Source organism: Ochotona curzoniae, unplaced genomic scaffold, assembly GCF_017591425.1.
Source record: "Ochotona curzoniae isolate NIBS_2020 unplaced genomic scaffold, NIBS_Ocur_1.0 scaffold_3890, whole genome shotgun sequence".
NCBI classification, from domain to species: Eukaryota; Metazoa; Chordata; class Mammalia; order Lagomorpha; family Ochotonidae; genus Ochotona; species Ochotona curzoniae.
Window position 1 is genome coordinate 30,115,557 of NW_024467115.1, and position 22,784 is coordinate 30,138,340.

The 22,784-nt window shown below is 49.1% G+C and overlaps 1 protein-coding gene across 1 annotated transcript in view; it reads left to right on the forward strand.

Moving 5' to 3' along the window:
- Positions 1 to 22,784, forward strand: part of AKAP12 (A-kinase anchoring protein 12) — a 94,857-nt gene that overhangs the window by 47,462 nt on the left and 24,611 nt on the right. Inside the window, exon 2 of the mRNA XM_040965464.1 lies at positions 6,088 to 6,205. Within this exon, the coding sequence (XP_040821398.1) occupies positions 6,088 to 6,205 (118 nt within the window). The remainder of the gene's footprint in view (positions 1 to 6,087; positions 6,206 to 22,784) is intronic.

Below are 22,784 nucleotides of genomic sequence, written 5' to 3' on the forward strand. Positions count from 1 at the left end.
TAGTTTTTTTGTTGTGTTTTGTTGTTTTTTGCAATTCCTTGGCTATCATTTTGGGTGTTTTCGGCGGTGGTTCTTGCAGATATGAGAAGAAAACATTGGCTGGAAACATTTGAGGGTTTTTCTGTGTGTTTTTTTGAATGCTTTTGTAGTTGTAATGTGGTAACACTTGATGGGAATAAACTCTGGCTGACCCACTCAAAGGATCTAAGCCTGAGAACATTGAGGGCTTGATTGTTCAAAGGAGACATTTATGCTTTTTGAAGAACAAATCCAGTGGGAAAGCGGGTTTGCTGGTGCTTACCATATTTAAGTGTAAGGAGACGCTCAAGTCCAGCTCCCCCAAGACATAAATGTATTCATGAAACCCAGTTGGAGATGGACAGCAGAAGCTCCGTGAGGATGCTTCGCTCTTCTCTTCTCCCAGAGCCTCGTGTGGCTCTCCCGCTGAGCATCCCTCTTGCCATTGGGCTGAGTCCTTCATCCTTTAGGGTCTAGCAGGGTAGAACCTTGCATAAATCCTGTCCTCTGTAGCCATTCGAGCTGCAGAAACAAGCATAACACATTTATTGAGAAAGAAGCATGCCCGCAAGGCCACTTTGTTGCACGGAGTGGATTAAGCCACCACCTGAAATGCAAATCTCCCCTGCAGGCACCAGTTCGAATCCCAGCTCCTCCACTTAAGCTCTGTGTTCTGCTCAGGCGCCTGGGAAAGCAGCAACAGCAGGCTTAGGTACGCATGTGGGAGCTCTGGATGCAGTTCCAGGCTCCCACGTTGGCCCAGCCCCCTGCTTTTCATACAATTAAGTCCGTCTTTAAAAAGAAAGAAAAGTATCCTCCATGTATGGAACTATTAAGATCATAAAACAGCATGTATTCACCATTTTTATCTTATATATAACATTTCTATTTAATTATGTGAGAGGCAGATAAAAGAGTTTCCACTGTTGGTTTCGTTCTCACATGTCTGCAGCAGCTGCAGGACCTGAAGTTGAACACGGTGTATCTGGGTGTCTCAGGCGTATGGCAGGGAACTCAACCACGTGGGCCGTCACCACCACCTCCCAGGGGCTGCGCTCACCGCCGTTGGAGCCCGGGGGCGGAGCCAGGCGCTCACCGGCCACTGGAGCACGGGGGGCGGAGCCAGGCGCTCACGGGTCGCTGGAGTCCGGGGGCGGAGCCAGGCGCTCATGGGTCGCTGGAGCACGGGGGGCGGAGCCAGGCGCTCACGGGCCACTGGAGCACGGGGGGCGGAGCCAGGCGCTCACGGGTCGCTGGAGTCCGGGGGCGGAGCCAGGCGCTCACGGGCCGCTGGAGTCCGGGGGGCGGAGCCAAGCGCTCACCGGCCGCTGGAGTCCAGGGGGCGGAGCCAGGCATTGAGTCAGGCGCGGATGGGAAAGAGGTGTCGTCAGTGTTTTGGTTGCACATGGAAAAGACTGAGTGGACTTGAGCAAACACGGCTTAGACTTGTTGGGCGCAGAGCTGACTAACCTCTTAACTCTGCGTGCCTGAGTTTCTGGTGACATGTAAGCTATGCATAAGGCTGGGAGTGCTGCAGGAAATGTGGAAAAGACAAGTCCTCCATCTTCATGGACACACGAGATTTTACGAAAATACAAGGTCAGAGTGGTGGAAAAGCCAGAATATGCCCCAGAACGAGGTCTCCCGCTTGTGTGGAGTGTTGATACATGTGTCATGGGCTGCACGTGCCTACCCAGCCATCACTCCTGGGTCATGTCGTACACCTGTTGGACCCAGCTGTGTATATCATAAACTACACTGCTGCTCAGTCTCCGTGATGTCACTCTCATACATTGTCTGTAAACAAAGCTAACAGGCATCGAGTGTTTTCCAGAATAGTTATTCCAGTCATTACAAATGATGACTCCATAATTTATTTATTATCATATTGAAGGAAGGAATCGGATTTTAGGATGTATTTGAAAGGGAAAATTAAACACACAGAGAGACAAAGAGAGAGTGAGAGATCTTTCATCCGTTGGCTCACTCCCCACAATAACCGGGGCTGGAGCAGGCTGAAGCCAGCAGCCTGGAACTCCGTCCAGGCCTCCCATATAGGTTCTAGGGGCCCAAGCACTTTGGCCATCTTCTGTTGATTCTCAACTACATTAGCAGAGAGCTGGATCAGAAATGGAGGAACCAGGATTCGAGCAGTACTCACTCATATGGAATGCTAGCATCACAGGCAGAAGATCAGCCCACTGTGCCACAACACCAATCTCTAGTCTCGATTTGGAAGGCTCTATCACATGTTGTACTTTGCTGTGTCGATATAGTATTTCTGAAAGAGTAGCGGGAAAATCATGCCGATATCCAGACATCCTTTTTATATGAAGAAATTATAATTTGGCTCCTGGGCCTGGCACGGTGGCCTAGCGGCTAAAGTCCTCAATTTGCGAGTGCTGGGATCCCACCCTTGTGAGAGACCCGGAAGAACTCCTGGCTCCCAGCTTCAGATCGGCTCAGCTCCAGCCATTGCAGCCACTTGGGGAGTGAATCATCGGATGGAAGATATTCCTCTTTGTCTCTCTTCCTCTCTGTATATCTGACTTTGCAATAAAAAAAAATAAATCTTTAAAAAAAATTGGCTCCTGGGCCCAGAGTGGTGGCCTACTGGCTAAAGTACTCCCCTTGAATGTACCGGAATCCCATATGGTGCCGGTTCTAGTCCCAGCAGCTCCACTTCCCATCCAGCTCCCTGCTTAGGGCCTGGGAAAGCAGTTGAGGATGGCCCAAAGCCTTGGGACTCTGCACCCGTGTTGGAGACCTGGAGGAGATTCCTGGCTCCTGGCTTCGGGTTGGCACAACACTGGCCTTTGCGGTCACTTGGGGAGTAAATCATCGGATGGAAGATCTTCCTCTCTGTCTCTCCTCCTCTCTGTATATCTGACTTAGCAATAAAAATAAATAAATATTTAAAAAAAACTGGCTCCAAAGTGAAGATAACTGAAATTGAACAATCTGCAAAGAATGACAAGGAAACGCTCAAGAATTGATCAAAACTCCTTAGAACTCAGAACTCTGTGGAAAGGCAGAGTTCTGGTTCCCCGCTAGGGCCACAGTTGGCCAGACTAGATTGTATTGAAGTTGAGATGTTGGAGTGCCCTTCTCATGTTCCCCATTTGGTTTGCCATATTGTGATGCACACCTCAGCATTTCCTAGCGTTAAGATCCACTAGGTTTCCATGTTGTCCCCTGTAACAGAAGCTTCTTGCTGGCCTGCCCTGGCTCTTTTTCACGTTATTCATCGTGTTGCTTCTAACCTGAGCCTGTGACTAATGACACTTAAAGCTCCCTGATGCTTTTGTGGACGGGCCCTGTGGAGACACCGCCCCTCTGCTTCTTGCCTTTGTCTTCAGGTTCCGTTTAAAATTCCCATCTTTCATATTTTGGTAGGAGAAGCCTTTAAGTGGAAACGTAATCTGAGTGTTCTGTTTAATATATGGACCCAGCATGAACATTTTGAAGCCAAGTCCTCCCTCTGTAATCTAAGTAGGAAAGTACAGCGGTGTTATTTCAGAAGGAGAATCGGGCAGCTGAAGGACAGCTTTGCAGGGAGTAGGGGCGAGCCAGGTGAAATCAATTTAGCACAACTCGAGCTGCTGGGCTTGCTGTCTTGAACCCCCTGTTCTTTTGAGTCTCTCATCTAAAGCTGTGGTGTGGTCAGAGTCAGCCCTGGGCCTCTAAGCAGAGTGGAATGATGGCAGAGAGTAGACTGCTTTGCGATTTCTTTGTACCAGTCAGGCTGGGTACCATAGAACCTTCTTGAAGCCGTTTCATCGTTGTGTGTACTGACAGGTTCTTCAAAGCGTAGCACATGCCTACATGTAAGGGCCCCCAAGGCGCCAGCCTCCATGTGGGGGACAGCCTTCTCTCCCTGTGACCAGGGACTCTAACTTGCCAGCTGGAAATGATGGTTCCTGCCTGATGGTTTTAAGATTAGGGAGAAAGGTGTACAAACCAAACACTATGATCAAAATCTTTAGGTTTCTACCGGTTATTTTGTTCTTCTTAGTTGGCTTAAAGCATTTTACATCTGGTAAGAGCATTAGAAAGATAACTGAACATGAAATTGATGACATCAGCATGGAGGCCATCGCGGGAGGAGGGTTGTTCAGTGACCATTTCTGGAATACGTTTAAGGAAAGAGCCATAATGCCTATGCATGTGTCAGATAGCTCTTTGTTCCCTGGGCTGTGGACACACTGAGTTCAATACTCTAGGACCTTCTAGCTCTACCCTCCCCCCCCTTTTAAGATTTATTTCTTCTCACTGGAAAAAGACGGATTCACATAGAGAAGGAGAGACAGAGGAAGATCATCTGTCCAATGGTTCACTTCCCAAGTGGCTGCAAGAGCCAGACTTGATTCAGTCCAAAGCCAGGAGACCGGAGCTTCTTCTGGGTCTCCCATGTGGTGCAGGGTCCCAAGGCTTTGTCATCACTATTGCTTTCCTGGGCCACAAGCAGGGAGCTGGATGGGAAGTGGGGCAGCCAGGATTCAGCTGGGGCTCAGCCAGCGATTCCCCCAACTAAACCACTGCACTCAGAGCTCCAACTGTCAGGGGAATTACAGGATCTGTGGTCTGAACATGGCGTGCATGTAGCAGAGCTGGTCCTACTCAGTGGCTTGGATGGAGGGGTGGACGGCATGCCCAGATGCACATGCAGGATCGGACAGTGCACTGGAGCCTGCAGAGGACATCTGGTACTGTGGCAGGGGAAGGAGGGCAGGGCACAGCGAATATCTGGGCGAATGGAGACTCTAAGGCGGACCGTGTCAGCCAACAGACCTTGGGAGAATTTCTTCATCATTGGAGCGGCGAGATTGACAGCATTTCAGAATTAGCAAAATCACCTAAGCAGAACGCTCGGTGTGTGCTCCACACCGGGGACCCTGGGATGACATCAGGTGGCTGTTCCCCATCCCCGCATCTTGATGCACTCCCTTCCCCTGACACATGAAGAAGAAAGAAGAAAATATGCAAACAATGGCCTCATCTACTTTCTCCTAACTTTGGACCCATACTGCCCTAATGAACTATGTGATCATCAACAAGAATATTAAAAATATATATCTTTATTTGTTTTCACTGGAAAGACAGGTTCACATAGAGAAGGAGAGACAGAGATCTTCCCTCCGCTGGTTCACTTCCTAAATGGCCGCAATGGCCAAAGCTGAGCTGATCAGAAGCTAGGAGTTTCCTCCGGGTCTCCCACACAGGTGCAAGATCCCAAGACTTTGGGCCATTCTCTACTGCTTCCCCAGGCCACAAGCTGGGAGCTGGATGGGAAGTGGGGCAGCTGGGACACGAACCAGCACCCACATGGAATCCTGGGCTTGCAGTGGGAGGATTAGCCAATTAAGCCATAGCACTGGGCCCTCTACCTCACCTCTCTCCTGGGCTTTTCCCTACCTTTCCTGGCACAGCCACTGTGCCGGGCGACCCAGGTCCCAGCCCTCCCCTCCCGTCTTAGAGAAGCCCTGGTCTGGGTGAGCTCCCTCAAGTTATCGTCTTTTGCTCTTCAGCTGTCTCCTTCATGAAACTTGCCATAGCTGCAGTCCTGTGATTATTTCGTGTTGGGTGTCTGCCTTCTAGCCCAAGGGGGACACACTATCATTTACGTATTGCAGTCTAATCACAAGCAGACAAGGAAGTCAAAGCCATGTTTTAGAAATCTGCATTCTGTAGCAGTGTGTGATCTCAGAGCCATAGGGCTCACATCTGACCAACTTATTGCTGGCTCGCCCTTAACCTGGAATGGTGAGCATGCTTTCTGCGTGCTGTGAATGAATGAATGATGAGTCAATGATGGGATGAATGAATGACTAGTACACACATTTGTGCAGATTGTAGCCCCTATTTGCTGGATGATAACACTCCTTTGTAAGCCTTTTGTAAGGTAGCTGAATCTTTCAGACAAATGTGATACTTAGTATCTGCATTGCTGTCGGGCCCCCATTACTCTGTATTTCTCCTTGAAGGAGCTTGTATTCTGAAGCAAATGCATTGCTTCTCACTTGGTCTGGAAGAGTATGATTGCATTGACATGGCTTTATCTTCCCACAGCTCCTGCAGAAGAATGGCCAGCTGTCCACCCTCAATGGCATAGCGGAGCAAGGCGAGCTCAACCTGCAGGAGGGAGACCTGAGTGGCCAGGAGGAAGCAGAAGTCATCCTCCCTGAGGGTAAGCCCCCTTCCTGCCTCTGGGCTGGTGGGCAAACAGCACTTATAATGAACTGTGGAGAACTCGGGTTCTCACGGGGTGTCACAGACAATGCACTGCCCCACTCGCCACTGGCACGTGAGCTTCACAACCTGAATGTGCAGTTGGTTCCAACGGGCAGTATTTATCTGAGAAGCTAGGTGGCCAGGGTCCTTAGCTCTTAACCTGTGGTTCCTGATCTGAGACATGTTTCCCTGGAACATAATGTCTTTTGCTGTTGTTGCCACCGTGTCCTTGCTGGGACCCAGTGCTGGATGGGAATGCTTGCTGGGAAGGCAGAAGTGGTAATCACTGTCAGAGTCGGTATCTCTCACTCGGAGGAAGCCTGCACTGCTTGCATGGATCTTTCAGGGACACTCTGCAAGGTGCACACCCCTCACCGTGAACTCTGAAGTGTTGTGTGTCTTTGAGTCCCGATACCCCAGAAGGGAGGTTATTGGAGAATGAGTCACTTGCCTTGTTCTGCTCTTTGATTTTAGTCTGTGTTGGTTGAGGTCCAAATGGAGCCATGGCCAGCAGGTCTCTGGTGAAAAATGAAAGGCTGCATGCTGAAGAAGAACTGCCCTATACAGTACATTCTCATTTCTTCATTCTGTTTAATCGGGAGATAATTAATCACCTCTTTTGAAGATACATAAAATGATGACTTGGCACGTGTGACATGCGTAAGACAGATAAATGGAAGTGAGAGTCCTGCGGAAGGAGATTGGATGTTGCCTGGGTTACATGAGGTTCTTCCAACATGTGGAACCTGTTTCTCTTCTTGTTCGATGCCCCCACAGAGCCGCGTCAAGCAGGGAGCTGCTTTTGAAGTTGGTGGGAATACTGCTCTTTCCACAGCACCACAGGCACAACATAAAGGCAAGAATACAAGCCTCACAGACGGGGTATTTGCGTGACCTTGTGGGAGAATTTCACATCATTTCTCCCCAAATAATTGGAATGGACCCAATTCAAACTTCCAATGCTGTGCCTTTTCTGAGATGAACGTTTGAATCAAATCAAGCCACAACAATCTTTGTGTTCACTGTGGCCAAATCACCACGTGAGGAGCTTCAGAAAAGATGGAGAAAGATGACAAATGGGTCTTCTACTTGTGGTGCTTACCAGGTCTCTGGAAGGGTGCATCAAATAAAAAAAAACAAAGAAAGAAAGAAAGAAAAATTAGGGCTTAGACAAGCCCACAGGGGGATAACCTAACAAATTTTGCAAAAAATGAGAACTGTTCTGAGATTAGAGGGTGGGGTCAAATCCAGGCCTAGAGTAGGGCATGTTGGATGTACATGCGTCAGGACAAGGGATGCCCTCCGAAGTGTGGGGGACAGGAGCAGCCAGGGATTCAAGGGCTTTCGTGCGGGGGCTGGGAACTGTGTCTCTGTGCACTGGCACCTTGGAGAACCTGCACGTGGGTTAGCAGAGTCCACCACGGTAAGCCTGTGAGTCTCCAGGCTGCTGTGCGGGAACAGCCGAGTCCCAGCAAAGAGTTTTTAATTGCAGGGTGCAGAGTGAAAGGGCCGAAAGGAACACTGGGCAGGCGGGACAGGAGGGTTCTAAAAACAGGGTATGATTTAGAAAGCTTTCAGAGGACACTGGGAGACCCCTGGAATGGGCCACCCAGGGAGGACTGGAGTCACAGGCTCCTTATCTAAGTTGGCTGATGTGCTGGGTGGATAAGAGCGAGGGATGGGCAGGAACATGTTTCCATCTGATCCCAGATAGCCTGTTTACCGGGGTCTGCTGGCTCTCTTCCTCTGCGCCAGACACGATTCTTTTACATTTTAGCCACAGAAGTAAACACTGATTTTTTGAGAAAGTGATTCTGGCCCCACCCTATGACTCTGTCTTTGTCTTCCTCCGAGCTGACCCAGGCTTTTAACCATGATTGACCTTGGGTGTCTGAGAAAATAACCTACAGTCCCACGCAGGAAGAGTGGTAACTAATCCACTTTGTTCTTTAGAAGGACAAGAAAAAGCTTTGTCCCCAAGGAAGGGTACAGCTAGATGTCCCTCTGTCCCCAGAGGTTTTTCATGTTGTTTGTTCTAAAATTTACTTTTAAAAAAATCTGTTTGAAAGGCAGAGCGACAGGGAGAGAGAACAAGAGAAAGATCTGTTGCTTTACTCTCCAAATGGCCACAAGGGCCAGGGCTGGGCCAGACCAAAGCCAGGAGCCTGGAACTCTGTGTGGGTCTCCCACGTAGGTGGCAGGGGACCAAGCACACTTGGTTGGGGATGGGGGCGGGGGGACCATTTTCTGTATTTTCTCAGGCACATTAGCAGGGAGCTGGGTTGGAATAAGAGTAGCCAGCGTTCATACACACGCTGATATGGCATGCCCAGGTTGCAGGTGGAGGCTGACCCTGCTGGGCACGATGCCAACCCCACACCAGTGGCGCTTCTGGAGAGCTTGTTTTTGGGCGGCTGTTGTGTTGGCTTGTCGGAGCATCTGAGGCAACACACTCCTCTTGCTTTTTTCTCTTTGTGTTGTCTGCCAGGCAATGTAAACAGAGACGAGAGTCTCCTTGTTGAATTATTTAACAGCATTTTTTTTCATGCTTTTTCTGACTTTAGTGATAGGCTGCCTATGACCAGAGTTCATGGGTACTTTCACGAACCAGAATTGTACACAGAAGTCTATCAGAAACAAGACAACATTTGTCGTGTGAATACTTCAGTGTAGGAATTGGGCCATGTTGCTTTGGCCTTCAGTCAAGAGCAGGCCTGCCCCTCTGGTCTCTAGGAGGACAGTGGCACTTAATCCTGGTAAGTAACAGCGTCAGTGGGCATTCTGTTGGAGAGTTCTAATTCTGAGTGGCAGAGCTATTTACACAAAGCCAGGAGGGAACTTTTTTTCCCCAACTGTTTCACTCATTCTGAAACCAGAACTGCAAGGAATTCAGAGTTGGTCCTCTCATCTGTGCAAGGTTCTCAAATCCTTGTAGACTTTGGTAAGCAACAGAAAGAGGGGACTGGCTGCTAACTATTTTCTCAACTGAAAAGCAGAGCCAGAGAGGAGGGTTTAGGCTGGCCTCGGAGAGGATGTTATTTGGGGGCCATCTTGACGTGCACATGAGAGGCAGCACTTGGAAAGTTGCCATCGGCAGTAACAGCCTCCCACAAAGGCATCAGTTCGAGTCCTGGCTACTCCACTTCTGATCCAGGTCTCTGCTAATTCGCCTGGGAAAGCAGTGAAAGATGGCCAAACGCTTGGGCCCCTGCACCCCCTGGGAGACCCAGGGAAAGCTCCTGGCTCCCGGCTTCATCCTGGCCCAGCTCTGGCCATTGCAGCCATTTGGGAAGTGAAGTAGTAGACATGAGATAGTTACCTTTCTGTAAATCTGCCTTTCAAATAACAAAAACACAGTTTTTTAACGTATACAATCTGGCAGAAGACAAATCTTTATTTGCAATGGGGAAAAGAGGGACATTGTCACAAATTACTTTAGCCTTGGAAATACAGTCTCTTCTGAGTTCTCTTTAAGTGACTTAGCAATTTTTGAAAAATGTTAATATAGAAAGGCAGCCTGGTTCCCTCTCCCCAACGGGACAGTTTTGTCATGCCTCATCACTCCCAGCATTCATAGGGGCTGCACAGGTGACACTGGTTTGTGGCAAATCTACCATCTGATAAAAACAAGCAAACAAATAAACAAAGTTCCCTCCAACAAAATTATCAGTTTTTTAAAAAAATATATATTTATTTATTTATTTGAAAGAGAGAGGAAGAGAGAGATCTTCCATTTGCTTCTTGATTTCCACAAATGGCTGCAGCCGCCGGGGTGGTCCCAAGCTAAAGGCAGAGCCTGGAATTGCATCTGGGCCTCCCAGTGAGCAGCAGGGGGACAAGTACCTGGACTGTCTTTCACTTGATAATATGCTTTTCCAGGCATATTATCAGGGCACTGGATCAGAAAGAGAGCAGCAAGGATTTGCACCCCAGGTTCTGCCATGGGAGCCAACATCACAAGCAGCAGTTTCAACTTGTGTGCCACACGCCAGTCCTTATTACACGTTTTATGGTCTCTGGGTTCTGTGGTTTTCTGTACATTAAACACCCGAACAAGAATGATTTTATAACAATACATAGGGGCCAGTAACCCCGTCGCCTGTGACACCAGCATCCCATATGGGTGCAGGCTTGTACCCTTGCTGCTCTGCTTCCACTCCAGCGCTCTGATAATGTACTTGGGAAAGTAGCAGAAGATGGCCTTGGTGTTTGGACCCTTACCCAGAGGAAACTCCAGGCTCTTGGCTTTGGATTAGCCCAGCGCTGGCCATTGTGCCATCTGGGGAGAGAACCAACGAATGGAAGCTCTCCGATTCTTCTCCTGCTCTTTTCTCTCTGGAACTCTGATTTTCCAAATAAATAAGTACATTTTTAAAAGGCATCGTGTCCACGTTTGAGATCAATTTTTTAATTAAATCATATGTCAATTACAGGAACTTTTAGATTTCAAAAAGAAACTCAGTTATCCAATAGGCAGACGTGTGTGTGTGTGTGTGTGTGTGTGTGTGTGTGTGTGTGTGTGTGTGTGTGTGTTTGGCCAGATTTTAGAAAATCAATATGCCTAAATTGAAAAACTTAGCACCTTGCTTGTTTTGATAACGATGCAATCAGTCATCAAAGAGAGTGTCTGCAGGATTCAGGATTCATTGGTGCTTTCAAGTTATTAAGTGATAGTCTCAGATCAAGATAGATTTATCATTTACAAAGCAGGGCTTTGTGTCTTGAGATTTCCCTGTCCATAGAGAAGATACAGAAGATACACAGTGTGTGACAAGCCTGTTCTTTCTATTCTTGATATGTCACGCTTGTTGATGTGCGCAAGCAGTGGTGAGCCTCTCCCAGGTTTTTAAGTCATTTTTGTTCACATCTTTCTACTGTTTGCACACCCAAAGTTGAGGACATTTTCCCCTTGCTGTAATGGAGCAGTAAGCAGCCTGGCACCCTGCCTTCTAGGGCCAACTGCTTCAAAGCATCAGCCGGTGGACTAAAAAGACTAGGCTATGTTGGATGCTGTTCAGAAAACAGTGAGGAGGCTGCTTCTGGAGCTGCAAATGGACCTCTGCTGTTACACCTGCTGCGATCCTGGACATATCCCCTCGCTGCCGTCACCCCCTACCCCCTCTACCAGAGGGGGTGGGAGAGAGAGCCTGGGGAAAAATGTTGCTTAGAGCAAGAGTCTCTTAGAGGGAGTGTATTATTTCTTACACTTGCAGAACTCTGCTTTCCTCCATCTGGGTCCTTCCCCCCAGATTCAATCGCACATGGCAGATTCATTACTCAGTTCTTTAATGGCTTCATTTGCAACAGTGCGGGGCATTTCATTTTTCTCCTGGTGCTTACCATCACTGTCTTTGCCTTAATTAAGTTTGCCGCTGGAACCCGCCAGCGCCTGGTGGATGGTTCCTTGGGGACAGGGCAAGGCCGGAAGCTTGTGTCCCGCCTGTGGATCTGGTTACCTTCCAGAAAATCCATTCTGCTGGGAAAAGGGACTTGTTGTGGCATTGAACACGTAATAATTTTATCTGGAAAACAGTCCCCCAGCACCTGCTCTGGCTCTCTTGAAAAGGTGAACACTCCCCTGCCCCCATCCTTGTTTTCCTGCAAGAGCCTGCTCTCTCTGCTCAGAAGCCTGTGTGTGATTTCATTCTGCGTTTCAGTTTGTGACATAAGTGGCCTCTTGTTAATATTCTCCTGAAGACAGAGGTGCCTGTGACCCATTTCTGTGCCCTCCATCCCTCCACATCTTGAAACTTGGTATCTGCCTCTTACCTCCACCGCTACTGAAAGACAAAGGACCTTGAGAGTGGAGATTTCCCAATGCAGATAGCACTGATGGGGGCGGGGTTGAGCTTTGCTTCACTGTTACAGTACCTGGAATGTAGTAAGTGCTCAGTGAACATTTGAATAAACAAAAGCAGTTTTCAGTTTCAGACTTCATAATATCATATACTTGTAATCACATGAGTAGGAAGAGGAAGATGTGTTTTTCCATGTCGTTAAATGCTGCAGTTTCATCAGGTTTCTCCCAGGCCTGATCCTTTGTTGTAGCAGCACTAAGAAGACTAAATCCTGCCCACTCTCCGCACTGGGCTCTCACAGGTGCTTGGGCAGGCCAGGTGTTGCCTGGATACCTGAAATCCAACCCTGACCTGCCCAGCAGTCAGCAAGGATTCCCAGCAGTGCTGTCAACCGAGGGCGTGGCACACAGAGAGGCCCCCGCCCCACTCGAGCACTTCGGAGACAGTGTGACTGCATGGTATGCTCTTGGGCTGTGTCCTGCTTCGGTCCGAGTTGCAAACTAGTGACAGTGCCCGTCAGCCAGCCCCCGCACGGGGGCCACAGTGATGGCGTGCAGCTGCTGGGACCTGCTTGGGGTTCATCTCCTTGCTCTGTGGCAGTGTCTTGGTGTGGCTGCTCTGAAATCAAGTATTCATTGACTGACTTCGGGGGCAAATATTCCTTTGCTTTCATTCTTAAGGGAACAGATTTGTTATTTAGTTCTTAGCAGCCAAGATGTACAGATAAGTGTATTGTCCTCGGAACTGCATGCAAGTCAGGGCAGGGAACTGTTGCTTTTCCTTCTGACCTAACTGAACAGTGGGGCAGGGGGTGAGAAAAGAAGGAGAGGAAGACTTTGATTCATCTTCCTTTGCCTAATTTTTTTTCCCTTACGATATATATTTTGTTTCATTTGAGAGGCAGAATTACAGAGACAGGTAGATTTTTCCATGCTGATTCACTTCCTCAATGGCTGCAATGGCAGGGCTGGGTCAGACCTGGAGCCTGGAACTTCATCTAGGTCTGCTGCATGGTGACAGGGGTCCAAGCGCGTGTGCTTTTCCTGCCGTCTTCCTGGACACATTTAGCAGGGACTAGAACAGGTGGGACTCAGTCCCTAAGAAGGAATGCTGGCACTGCAGGTGCAACTTATCCTACTGTGGTGCAGTGCTGCTTTTGCTAAGTCACCTGGTTCCAGGGCACAGAAGCGTGGGGATGCTGCTTTCATCATTTTTTCTGTGCGACCTTGATTCAGAAATATCCATTATCTCATTCAGAGTTGGTTTTCATCGTAAAACGAGTATCTCCATCTACCTGAAGTTCTATGACTAGCATCAGTAATAGCAGCATTAAAAACGGTGTACGGTAAGCATTTAGCTTAATGGTTAAACATCTGCATCCCACCTCAGGCTATGTGGGCTCAATACCAGTCCCTGACTCGAACTTGCTGCTAATGCAAACCCTGGAAGGCAGTGGTGATGAGTGTTTGTCCCCCCACATGGAAGAGTCCAGCTTTGGCCTGGCCCAGTACTGGGCGTTGGGGGCCCTGAAGTGCATGGAAGGCAGTGTATGTGTGTCTTCTTCTCAAGTATAAATACGTTAAAAACACACACAAATGCTGGATGGACGACGAAGCCGCCATAGGTGGAAATCACGGGCTAGCTGTGTTTTTCTGAAAGTGTTTTTGTTTTCTTCTTCTTTTTAAACATCTGAACTTCAATACCACTTTAGAGTTGGAATTTTTCTTGAATAAGAAATTTCAGGAGGGGCAAGTTTATTCAGGATCATCTCTTCTGGCGATTGTGCAGGTGTGACAGAGTCAGATGAATTCGTTTCGTAAGTTTGTACCCAAGGAGCCGTTCTCTCCCTGGGTGTTGTCTCTGCAGCTCCTGGAAGCTTGAGACCAAGCGTCAGGGATTGGTTACAGGTCAGGATGGGCGAAAAGAATGCTGCAGCTGTTTGCCCTAAAGGCTGTCAGCCAAGCAGAGATCTTATCTGGGCTCTCTCTAGTGCTAAGGCTCTTCAGGTCCACCCTTGAGGAGGGTCAGTGTTCTGCCTGGGTGGTCAGCCAGGAGCCTGGCCCAGCAGCACAGCAGGTGGTTCACACTGAAAGCTGCTCGATACTAAGGTGCTACTAGGAACATTCTGTCCCATTAGCCATTCTCTCAGTGCCTTCAGACTGTTACAAAAAGTGCCCTAGGCTAGGTCATGGATAAAAAGTGAAATGCATTTGTCACCATCTTGGAGGCTGAGAAGGCCCGCACCAGGGGGTCTGCAGACTAGGTATCCGAAGGCCGTCTGGGCTTCACGGTTAGCACACCCACAGGTGTCCCTCATGTGAGGAGAGGGCCGAAGGGGCTCACCAGGACCCAGCTTGTGCTGGAAGGGCTCCGTCGCAGAGCCTCCCCGGGCCCCTCCTGCTCCCACCATCACCTTGGAGATTAGGTTTTCACATAGGAATCTCGAGAGAACATAAACATTTACACCGCAGCAGCCATTGTATTTATTTAATGAAAATCTTTTAGCTGTTTTCTCAGGGACTGACTCACTTTCCGAGCGCAACAGTTTCAATCTCACCTAATATAGTAAGGCCCAAGTGGTTCTGGCAATGATGTATTCTTGAACACAATGTCCCTATATGATAAATAGCTTGCTTTGATAACATCCCAAGAACCAGCTTAAAATTCAATACGTTTTTTAACCTGTCCGCAAAGACGCACTTCCAAAGACCATACTTTGAACTTTTTCTAATTGATTTCACAGTTCCAGTGTTTGACAGCCTGACGCCAGGCAGTCCTCCCTGACGCCCCGTGTTAGTGACTCAGGCAAAAAGTGACGTTTGCTGGATTGGATGCACTGGTTGCTTCAACGTATTTTAACATGGATAGTGCAGTATTTAGAACAATACCAAGCACAAGCGAGGGATACTAGACGGGGCGGGTAAAACAATACATGAGTATTTTCTCACAGTCCTGAGGGGTGGAAGTCCCAGATCACGCTGTTGGCAAGCATGGTTTCTCTTCAGGTCCCTCTCCTCGAGTTGCGTCTTCTGGATCCTCAAATGGTTTTTCCTCTGTGCATGCATCTCTGCGTCTCTCTAGGTCAGAATATTCTCTTCTTGGGCCCATGTTGTGGCACAGTGGGTGGGGCTGCCGCTTGTGACGCAAACATCCGGTTCAAGCCCTGGCTGCTTCACTTCCAATGCAGCTCCCTGCTAACATGCTGAGCAGATGGAGGAGGATGGCTCAAGTTTGGCTCCTGGCTCTTGGCTTCAGCCTGGACCATTTCAGGAGTGAATCAATGACCGAAGCTCTCCCTCTCTAATAAGAAAAATTTTAAAAGAAAATTTAGAGAATAAAAGTGTATATTTTCTTCTATTGGTGACGTGTGGCCCAGCAAGCTAAGCTGCTCCTTGAAATGGAAGTAGCCCTTGTTAGGACCCTGATTTGAGTCTCAACTGATCCAGCTCTCTGCCAAGGCACCTGGGAAAGCAATAGAAGATGTTGAAGCACTTGGGCCCCTGAGTCCCGATAGGAGACCCGGATGGAGCCCTGGGCTACTGTATTCACGTCGGCCAGCCCTGGCCATTGCAGCCATTTGGGGGAGTGAACCTGCTTTCTCTCTCTCTCTCTCTCTCTCTCTCTCTCTCTCTCTCTCTCTCCCCCTTCAAGTAAATACATAAACTTTCTAAAGACCTTCTTTGTAGAAAGACACCAGTGTGGGGACCTGTGCCTGCCCCCTTGGCCCCACTGTAAGTCATGTCTTTAAATTTTGTGTCCGCAAATGCGCTCACACACTCTGCAGTACTGGTGTGAGGGTTTCCACACACGGTCTTGGGAGCCCACGGCTGAGCCCAGAAAACACCGCTTCCACGATTGGCTGTCAGGACTGCGGCCCGGGAGTCTTGCAGCAGGGAACTTTGATGCTGTCAGGAGCAGGTCTGAGGCTCCTCTGCTCCAACCCTTGAAGATCTGGGGGCAGGTTTTCCGTAAAAGGAAACCATTTATTTCCCTGAAGCAAAAATTCGCCTGTCTCCCTCTGTCCTCCTCCTCTGTCCCTGCGCTGCCTTCTGGAACGGCCCCGCACAAACTCCCCTCCTGTTTCCACATGGCAGCCCTCTAAGCATTTGAAAAGCATTTCTCGTATCTTCCTTTCATCTTTTCTTCCCTAGGCAAAACATCCCCAGAGAAAATAAGCTGTCGCACATAAAAAGAAAAATGCAGGGGCTTATATATATTTTAAATAGGAATGTGTTTGATGGAAGCTTGCCAAGCACAACTGGGTTTCGGTTTCAGTGGAAGAGTTTATTTCTCAAACTCTTTAAAACGTGAGAACACCATCAGTTGCTCCAGCCCGAAGGACTGATGAGAGAAGATGAGTAATGGATCCTGATGCGCGTGTCACACCAGAAGGGGTTCCAAGGATGTTGCTGAATGTGCTGGTGCTGAGAAGCAGGGAGAAAATATCAGCCCGTGTTGACACGTATTTCTAACCCTGAAGGCATCAGTGGCTCTATTGCTACGTTCCTCAAGCAGCGACAGTCCTAGCGAGGCGCGTCAGCCAGCCATCGCAGGAAGAGAATTTCAAATAGTTGTAAAGCCCAGGGGAGGACTTGATGGTCTCCGGCAGAAGGTTCTGGTAGCAGAGCTGGCTTTGCAGCTGCTGTGGGGAGAAGCTGTTGTGTTCACATCAAGTTCGTGGCCTCCCCGTGTGTGCTCAGTGTTACAGACCGGGCGTGCGTGTTTCTCCTGAGGATTCCTGTTGATCCCAGTCACTGAGGTGGTGGCCCTTCTAAGGTGGTGGCCATGGGGACTCCGAGTGGAGCCCTCTGGCCTGCACACCGGCAGAATGAAGGGTCAACTAACACACACCCTGGCAGGCAGCAGCTGGCACTCCTGCAGTTGGCTCCCTGGCACTGCTTCCATTCAGTTCTTGACTCTTGCCTTTCACCTGGCCAAGCCAGCGCCTTGCAAGCACATGACAATGGCCGGGAGGTCTCTCTCTGCCTTTCAAGTGACATCTGTAGAGCTGTTGGTTCACGAACTGCCCAGTCCGTGGTTCTTTGTAATAGCAGCCGGAGGGGACAAAGCCACTTGGAGAATGAACGTGTTATGAAAGCACCGTGTTTCCCTCACGCTTGATAAAGTCTTGAGCACAAACCGCCCTCTTGTTCATCTCCATGCAATCTTTTCACGCAGGAAGCTTCCCATTCAATTTACAAAATCCTGACCGTAACACCTGGGATATTACGTTTTGCAGTGCCCTCTTTTCTTTGTTCTCCTTTTGGATTTGCTATTGCTCAGATTCTAGACCTTCTAGAATGTTCCTTATGAAAGTGTTCCCTCTCTGAACTGGTGCTGTGGTGCAGTGAGTCTGCTGAACTGCAGCCTGTGATGCTGGCATCGCATCTGCGTGCCGGTTCTGATCCAGCTCCTTGCAGATGAACGTGGGAAAGCAGGGGAGGATGGCTCAGGTCCCCGCCCCCCACATGGGAGAGCCAAGCAGAACTTGGGGCTTGTGGCTTTGCCCTGGCCCGGCCCAGCCCAGTCACTGCTGCCATTTGGGATGGAAGTGTCTCTCTGCCTCTCTCTTTCTGTAACTCTGTCTTTCAATAAGTACATAAATAGCTCCCATCTTCCGTCTCTTTGTGCTTGGCTCTGTTTTCCAGAAAATGTCCTCAAGTCTAGATCTCAATTTCCTATTGTATTTTTAATTTCTTATTTTTTTTAAGATTAATTCATTTGTATTGGAAAGACAGATCAGAGACTTACAGAGATAAAGGCAGAGAAAGAGAGAGAAAGATTTTCATCTGCTGATCACTCCCCGATGGCCGCAGCAGCCGGAGCTGAGCCGATCCGAAGCCAGGAGCCAAGAGCTTCTTCCAGGTCTCCCACGCCATACAGGGTCCCAAGGCTTTGGGCCGTCCTCCACTGTTTTCCCAGGCCACAAGCAGGGAGCTGGATGGGAAGTGGAGCAGCCGGCACATGAACTGGCGCCCATATGGGATTCTGGCACTTATAAGGTAAGGATTTAGCTGCTGAGCTGTTGCACCAGGCCCTATATATTTTTTTAAAAAAGATGTATTTCTTTTTATTACAAAGTCAAATATACAGAGAGGAGGAGAGGCAGAGAGGAAGATCTTCCATCCGATGATTCCCAGCCCAAGTGAGTGCAACGGCTGGTGCTGCGCTGATCCGAAGCCGGGTACCAGGAACTTCTTTCCAGGTCTCCCATGCGGGTGCAGGGTCCCAAAGCCTTGGGCCGTCCTCGACTGCTCTCCCAGGCCACAAACAGGGAGCTGGATGGGAAGTGGAGCTGCTGGGATTAGAACCGGCGCCCATATGGGATCCCGGCACGTTCAAGGCAAGGACTTTAGCTGCTAGACCACACCGCCGGGCCCAAGGCCCTATATTTTTAATTTCTAAGAATTCCTTTTTGATGTTCTACATATTCTTTTTTGGAAAGCACCCTATTTTTTTTCTTAGCTATAGTATTCTTTTCTTATTTTTTTTTGTTTTAAGCAGAGCTGGAGCGGGTTTCTGCGGCTGTGAGCACTGCAGGGGCAGCCTAGGCTCGCTGTCCACGGCGCCGGCCCCTGCGATGGCCCCCGCGATGCCCCCCGGCTCTGGGGCTGCTTCCTCTGCTGGGCACAGCCTCTGTCTCCTCCACATTACAGATTTGTGTGTTTTTCTCGCTCTTTCAGGTTCTTTGTTTTTGTTCCATGTCTGATTTCGAATCAGTTTCTCAGTTAAAGATTGACTGATGTGTCACTGAAAGGAATCTGGGTGGATCTCAGCATATTCTCCCTGGTGGCTCCGACGCCCCCTCCGGGCCGCCCATCCTCACCTCTGCGAGCCGGTGACCGGGGAGGCCTGAGGTAGGGAGACCTCATCGCCACTCGGGGCACACCGTGCTTGTCCTGATGGCGGCCTTAGCGTGTCCTTACTTCCCAGCCCAGCCCAACCCCGCACTTAGACCCCCAGCACTGTGAGCACCCACTCACTTCCTAGGGAAACTGATTCTCAAACATATTACCTCCACAGACACTCTTTTGTTCTTTTTCCTTTACATTTAAAACCAGTCTCTACTAGTAGGTTCAACTTGTATGGAGTAAAAATCATTTGAAAGCACTTGGACCCGACGTGGCGAAAGTCCTCGCCTTGCATGCTTCGTGATTCTATATGAGCACCAGTTCTAATCCCGGTGGCCCCACTTCCCATCCAGCTCCCTGCTTATGGCCTGGGAAAGCAGTTAGAATGGCCCAAAGCCTTGGGTTCCTGCACCCACGTGGGAGACCTGGGAGAGGTTTTGGGCTCCTGGCTTTGGTTTGGCTCAGCTTTGGCTGTTACCATTACTTGGGGAGTGAATCATCGGATGGAAGATCTTTCTGTCTCTGCTCTCTGTATATCTGACTTTCCAATAAAAAATAAATACATCTTTTAAAAAAAATGTCATTTGAAAGCACTGTGTCAGTGTACACAGTTATGATGAAAGTATAGGAAAATAATAGATCAATTAGATGAGGAGACAGTGCAGAAGCTGTACCAAGTAAACCTATTGATACCAGTTTAGTTCCTTGCTGTGCAGAGGCCATCAAGAATTCATCTGGAGGCCCGTGCAGTGTCACAGTGAATTACGCTGCCCCTGTAGTGTCATACCCAGCACTAATTTGAATCAGTCACTCCACTTCCAATCCAGCTTCCTGCTAAAGCTCCCTGGGAAGTTAGTGGAAGCTGGCCTGTACCCACGCAAGAGACCTAGAGTATACCCTGTACCCACGCAAGAGACCTAGAGGAGGCCCCTGGCTCCTGGCTTCAGCATGGCCAATTCGTACCTATTATGGCCTTTAGGAGAATGAACTAGCAGATGGTAGATTTGCCACTCCCTCTTTAACTCTGATTTTCAAACAGATAAATCTATCTTTAAAAAGAAAAAAAGGAGCTCATGCGCTGTGTAGGGAAGTTGGATATACTTAGCTGGATGCAGCAAAGGAGGCGCCCTCTGAGCATCTTGGCAGTGGGAAGGGCCTCTCTAGAAGGTTTGAGCTGGTGCTGGGTAACTCAGAACAATGAGGCCATGAGGGCTGGTTCTAGATCGGATACTGTCTGTTTAGTCCACTTTACATTACGATGGTGAGAGCCCTGGGCTGGTAACTTTAGTTAAGAAAAGCCCATCTGCTTTTTGGCTCATATTCTGGAGGTTCAAGGCTGTTACTTGGTGATGGCCTTGCTGGCAGAGCCCCGAGGCAGCACTGGGCATGATATGGAAAACAAGGATTGGGTATCTCCTCTCATCTCTCCCTTTCTTTTGTTTTTAAGATTAATTGACTTATTTGAGAAACAGATGCACAGAGACAGACCGTCTGTCCCTCATTTCCCTCCACACGTGGCCGCAGTAGCCAGAGCTGGGCCAGTCCAGAACCAGCAGTGTTATGATCTGTGTGGGTGGCAGGAGCCCACGGAGTAGGGACATCATTCACCGCCTCCCAGGCACATCAGAAGGGACTGGATTGGAAATGGGATAGCTGGGACTCAACCCAGTGGTCCACTGTGGGATTCTGGCATCCCAAGGGGTGGCTGAAGCCTGTGACCTAAGCTGGCTCCATGTCCTTCTTATATAAAGTCATCAGAATTCATGATGCTATCTCATCCTACTCACCTTGCAGAGCTCTCACTGCCAACAGCATAGTGGGTTAGGCTCCTGCCCTCTTCCCGCCTCATCACAGGCTGTGCTTCTACACACAAACCCTGGGGGACTCCTCCAGGTGATACAAATCCCTAGCCCACTGTAGAGTGCTGTGATAGTAGGTGTCTTACAAATGTCTACCCAGGGAGCTGAAAGAAGGGGTGGCTGCACAGGTGGGAATGCAGCAGTCTTCATTCATGTCAGCCCGAGGAGGGATGCCCTGTCCATGATTCTTGCAGCAGGAGAGCTGTGTACTGGCCACCGGTGCAAGTGCCTTAGCTCATTGGATTTGTGCTTTTTGTGTAAGATACAGACTGGATCTTCAAGCTCTAGAACGAACAAAGGACATGTGCCATAGCTCATGAATAACTTCACAGGACTATGTGTGTACACAGCATTATAGATATGTGGGGTTAATTAGCTTTAAATGGCCCTCAACTATTTCTTTTTGATGTGACTACTTGAAGGTTGTAAATCATGCCTGCACTTGGCAAGGGGTCACGTGATGCCTTGGGGAGGTGCTCTCAGTTGTTGAGAATCTGTGAGTTCTGGACACAACATCCATCAGCATTATTTCTTTTTTTTTTTTCTGAAGACTTATTTATTTTTCTTGCAAAGTCAGATACATATATAGAAGAGGAGAGACAGAGAGGAAGATCTTCTGTCTGTCGATTCATTCCCCAAGTGGCCGCAATGGCCAGAGCCTCTTTCGAGTCTCCTACGTGGGTGCAGGGTCCCAAGGCTTTAGGCCGTCCTCGACTGCTTTCCCAGGCCACAAGCAGGAAGCTGGATGGGAAGCGGGCCGCCGGGACATGAACTAGCAGCCATATAGGATCCAGTGCTTGTTCATTCTGATGCAGAAAACGTTTGAATCATCACATAGATTTTTTTTTTCATAGCATACTTTTTTTTCCTTTAAAGATTTATTTTTATTGGAAAGCTATATATACAGAGAGGAGGGGAGAGAGAGAATGGAAGATCTTTTGTCCGATGATTCACTCTCCAAGTGTCTGCAATGCCGAAGTTGCACCAATCCAAAGCCAGGATCCTGGAGCTTCTTCTAGGTCTCCCATGTGGTACAGTGTCCCAAGACTTTGGGCCATTCTAACTGCTTTCCCAGGCCACAAGCATGGAGCTGGATGGGAAACAGGGCTGCTGGGATTAAAACTGGTACCCATATGGGATCCCGGCGTGTTCTGGGTGAGGACTTTAGCGGACTTCAGCTGCTAGTTTACCGTGCTGGGCCCATCCCCGTTGTATCTTGAATCCTGTGACTCTGGGCTCTGACCTGCCTTTCCTGGCTGAGATTGTTCTGGGAAGACACTGCCTTTCTCCCCACAGGCTGTGTCAGGTGATTGCTTACTGCTGCAGAGATACCAGCATCGGATTAGGGTGCATTCTTTGAAAAGCATGGTTGTTTTTTTTAACAAAAGGAGCAAGGAATCTTTAGCCGCCCTTTTGGGCCATCCCCTCCTCCCCTGACCCTGCCCTGTGAGCCAGTTGTCATCTCACCGCAGGCAGTGACACCCTCACGGGGAATGCATAATTACATTCTCGTCCTGGAACATACTCAGCAGTGTTAGTGATCACCTTTATTGGCACCTCAGAATGGCACTGATATGATGGAACTGCTGTTTTTAAAATTCATCTTATTTATTTGAAAGGTAAAAACACAAATGGAAATTGTGTACCCACTGACTTAATCCCCGAACATCCATTGCAGCTACATCCAGGCAGTCTGCAGCCAGGGTCTGGAGCGCCACCGTGGGTCTCCCGTGCAGGTGGCAGGGACCCGCTCAGGTACACAGGAGCAGGAAATGAGAGTTACAGATGGAATCAGGACTGGCCCCAGGCACAGGGATGTACAACAGGAGGGTCCCAAAGAGCATCTTTGCTGCTACAGCCAACACTGCCCCTGTGATGCTGTTGGTCTCCCCTCAGCGGATGATGCTCACGAGGCTTCCAACATTCCTTCGCCCCTGGTCACGGAGCCAGCAGAAGACCGGAGGTCTTCTTCAGGTCGCAGAGACCGGCCTTTCAGTCCTCTGCGATCCTGCTTGGGCTTTATCAGG